Raw genomic sequence first — 2,579 nt, 5'->3', positions numbered from 1 at the left:
TCTAAAAAGCTACTGGGCTATGGCGCTGCTGCCGTGCTGTGTGGCATTGGGGTTGCTGGTAGTGGCGGTGGTAGACTGCTGATCTCCTTGCTGGTTATGGTCTCATTAATTCTCTCAAAGCCAAACCTCATATACATTTAATAATAAATCGCAATGGGAGGAAAAACATCTTGAACTTCTCTTGCCAGAAACTGAAACTGAGTTCAACAAACCTCAAATTTAAAAAACCATACAGAACCTTCTCAATCACTTCACAAAATGAGATTCAAACATGCTTCTCTGGGTGACCCAACTCAAGCTCATCTGTCTTCCATTACTCCCACATGTTACCTATTAACTCACAATCCAAAAACCAAACCCAACAATCAATACAACTCAATAAAAAAGTCACACGCTAATAAAATAGAAAACTAACATGGGGTTATCTATAGATTTGAAGAAAAAAAATCTCATAATAGCAAAAACATCAAAAGCTCTAAGATATGAAAAGGGCAGTTAGAGAAATGAGCAAAAGCCACATCCCAGAAAGTGATTCTTATAACTGATTCAACATGCAATTGCTTCAATTTTTTTTATCTTTTTAATCATTCACAAAAAAAAAAATAAAAAATAAAAAAAATAAAAAAATCATTAGTATTTTTGTAACAGGGAAATGATAGAACTCAAAGAATATGGCAGCTGGCTTTCAAATTATTCTTTTTGTTTTTGTTTCTTTTGCTTTTAGGTGGAAATGCAATTTTCGTCTCTACATTTTAACCATATTCTCATTTTGGTCCATACTTTTTATTTTTACCACATTTAGTACCTATTTTGAAAAACGTCGTTCATTTCGGTCTCTACTGTTAGCTCACTAATAGAAATATCCAATGTAGCAAACGGTGAATTAAAAAATTAATTATTTAATCCTACATGTCACTATTGCCCTAACCATGTTAGCTTCCCGCCACAATTAAAGTCACATGAGTCTCATGTGACTGACTTAGATAGCTAAACCACACATGTGATGATTAAATACCCAAATGTTTTGAGATAAACCCTATTTTAGAAATTAGGAACCTTAGATTACTTCAACCTTAGCTACAATCCTTACCCAAATCCGATGCAAACCTAGATTAATAATGAAATCGGTGATCTGAAAACCCACATCAACCCACATTGAAGTGAAATACCCAAAACAAGCCACCCTGATCTGAAGAAAAACACTAAAAGACCTTTTTGTTATCATAGAGGTATGTTCTCTCTCTCTCTCTCTCTCTCTCTCTCTCTCTCTCTCTCTCTCTCTCTCTCTCTTTATAGATTTCTGTGGAACACAATGATAAAATATGTTTAACTGTTTTGTTTTGGTATTTCTATAATAATGTTTGTCTTTTTTGTTTGTTGCTTTTTGTGTTTTCGTTGATTCCTTTCCGTGGTCCATGTGTTCCTCTGTTTCTATGTGTTCCCTGTGTTAGTTTTGTAGTTTAAAAATTAATTTGTCAGTTAAAAAGTGAAGTTGTGTTTTGGCTGTATATTATATGCAAGATGGATGAGTTATTTACTCTTCATATTCACCATGGTAGGCGTTTTACTTAGGACCCTCAATAGTATGTGGGAGGGACAGTAAGTCAAGTGGATAATTGTGACCCTAATAGGTGGTCAAAGGTAGAGGTTGAGGATACATGTAAGGAATTTGGGTACACTACAGTGAGTAGGCTATGGTTTAAAATGCTTGGTGTGAACCCAGACCATGCAAATTTTCACTAAGTTCTTGATGATGATGCTACAATGTTCGTGATAGACTTATTGCATGGTCCCGAAGAGATTCATGTATTTATGGAGCATCCAGTAGATGAGCTTGTGGAGGCAAAGGTAAAGGATATTGAACCATTGGAGGTATTACAACCTGGTGTTGAGCCCTTAGAGGCATAAGTTTAGCATGATCAGCCATTACAGGTTTTAGACCTTGAAGTTGCTGAAGTTGATGACCTAGTGGATTATAATGGTCATGCTAGCTATTATGAAGATGAGGTTGATTATGATGGTGATGATAGTGATCATTATTATGATCATGCTACTTATGAAGATGATGATCATTATAATTATGATTTTCATGATAATGATGATGAGTTTGGGTAGAAAAATGATGACTATAGATATGATAATAGTGAGTTTGTTAGACATGATAATGAGGAGTATGAAAATAATAACCAGGATGATCCTATTGAGGTAGATACTAAACAATTCTATTCTAGGAGGGCTGGTAAAGAACCAATCATTGAGGACCAACAAAAGGATCCAGTTGATGACCCAAAGGACGAGAGTAGTGACACTAGGGGAAGTGACCTAGAAGAGGAAGTATAACTGGAAGGAGTTTTTATAATGATAGTAGTGATAGTTGGGACAATAGTGAAGATGTTGATGTTGAATCAGCCCAAATGGGTGATAAAGTAATGAATTCAGATTATGAGAGTGAGGAGTTGCATAGTCTTGATGAATCATCATTTGACAGTGCTCATGGTGATGATGAAAGTGATGATGACCATCCTACTGCTGCTAAGATAGACAACTCTGATAGGAGAATAATCTATACAATAACTTGA

At 35.4% G+C, this 2,579-nt stretch overlaps 1 protein-coding gene across 1 annotated transcript; it reads left to right on the top strand.

The window, feature by feature from the left end:
• Positions 1-1,764: 1,764 nt before the first annotated feature.
• LOC115990583 (prostatic spermine-binding protein-like) lies at positions 1,765-2,579 on the top strand. Its single transcript, XM_031114399.1, has 4 exons — positions 1,765-1,848; positions 1,933-2,111; positions 2,232-2,317; positions 2,410-2,579. Exons 1-4 carry the CDS (start codon positions 1,765-1,767, stop codon positions 2,577-2,579), a joined length of 519 nt encoding a protein of 172 aa, XP_030970259.1.

This window comes from Quercus lobata, chromosome 5, assembly GCF_001633185.2.
Source record: "Quercus lobata isolate SW786 chromosome 5, ValleyOak3.0 Primary Assembly, whole genome shotgun sequence".
NCBI lineage: Eukaryota > Viridiplantae > Streptophyta > Magnoliopsida > Fagales > Fagaceae > Quercus > Quercus lobata.
The sequence above is the reverse complement of the archived record's forward strand: the minus strand, read 5'-3'. Positions and strand labels throughout refer to the sequence as shown.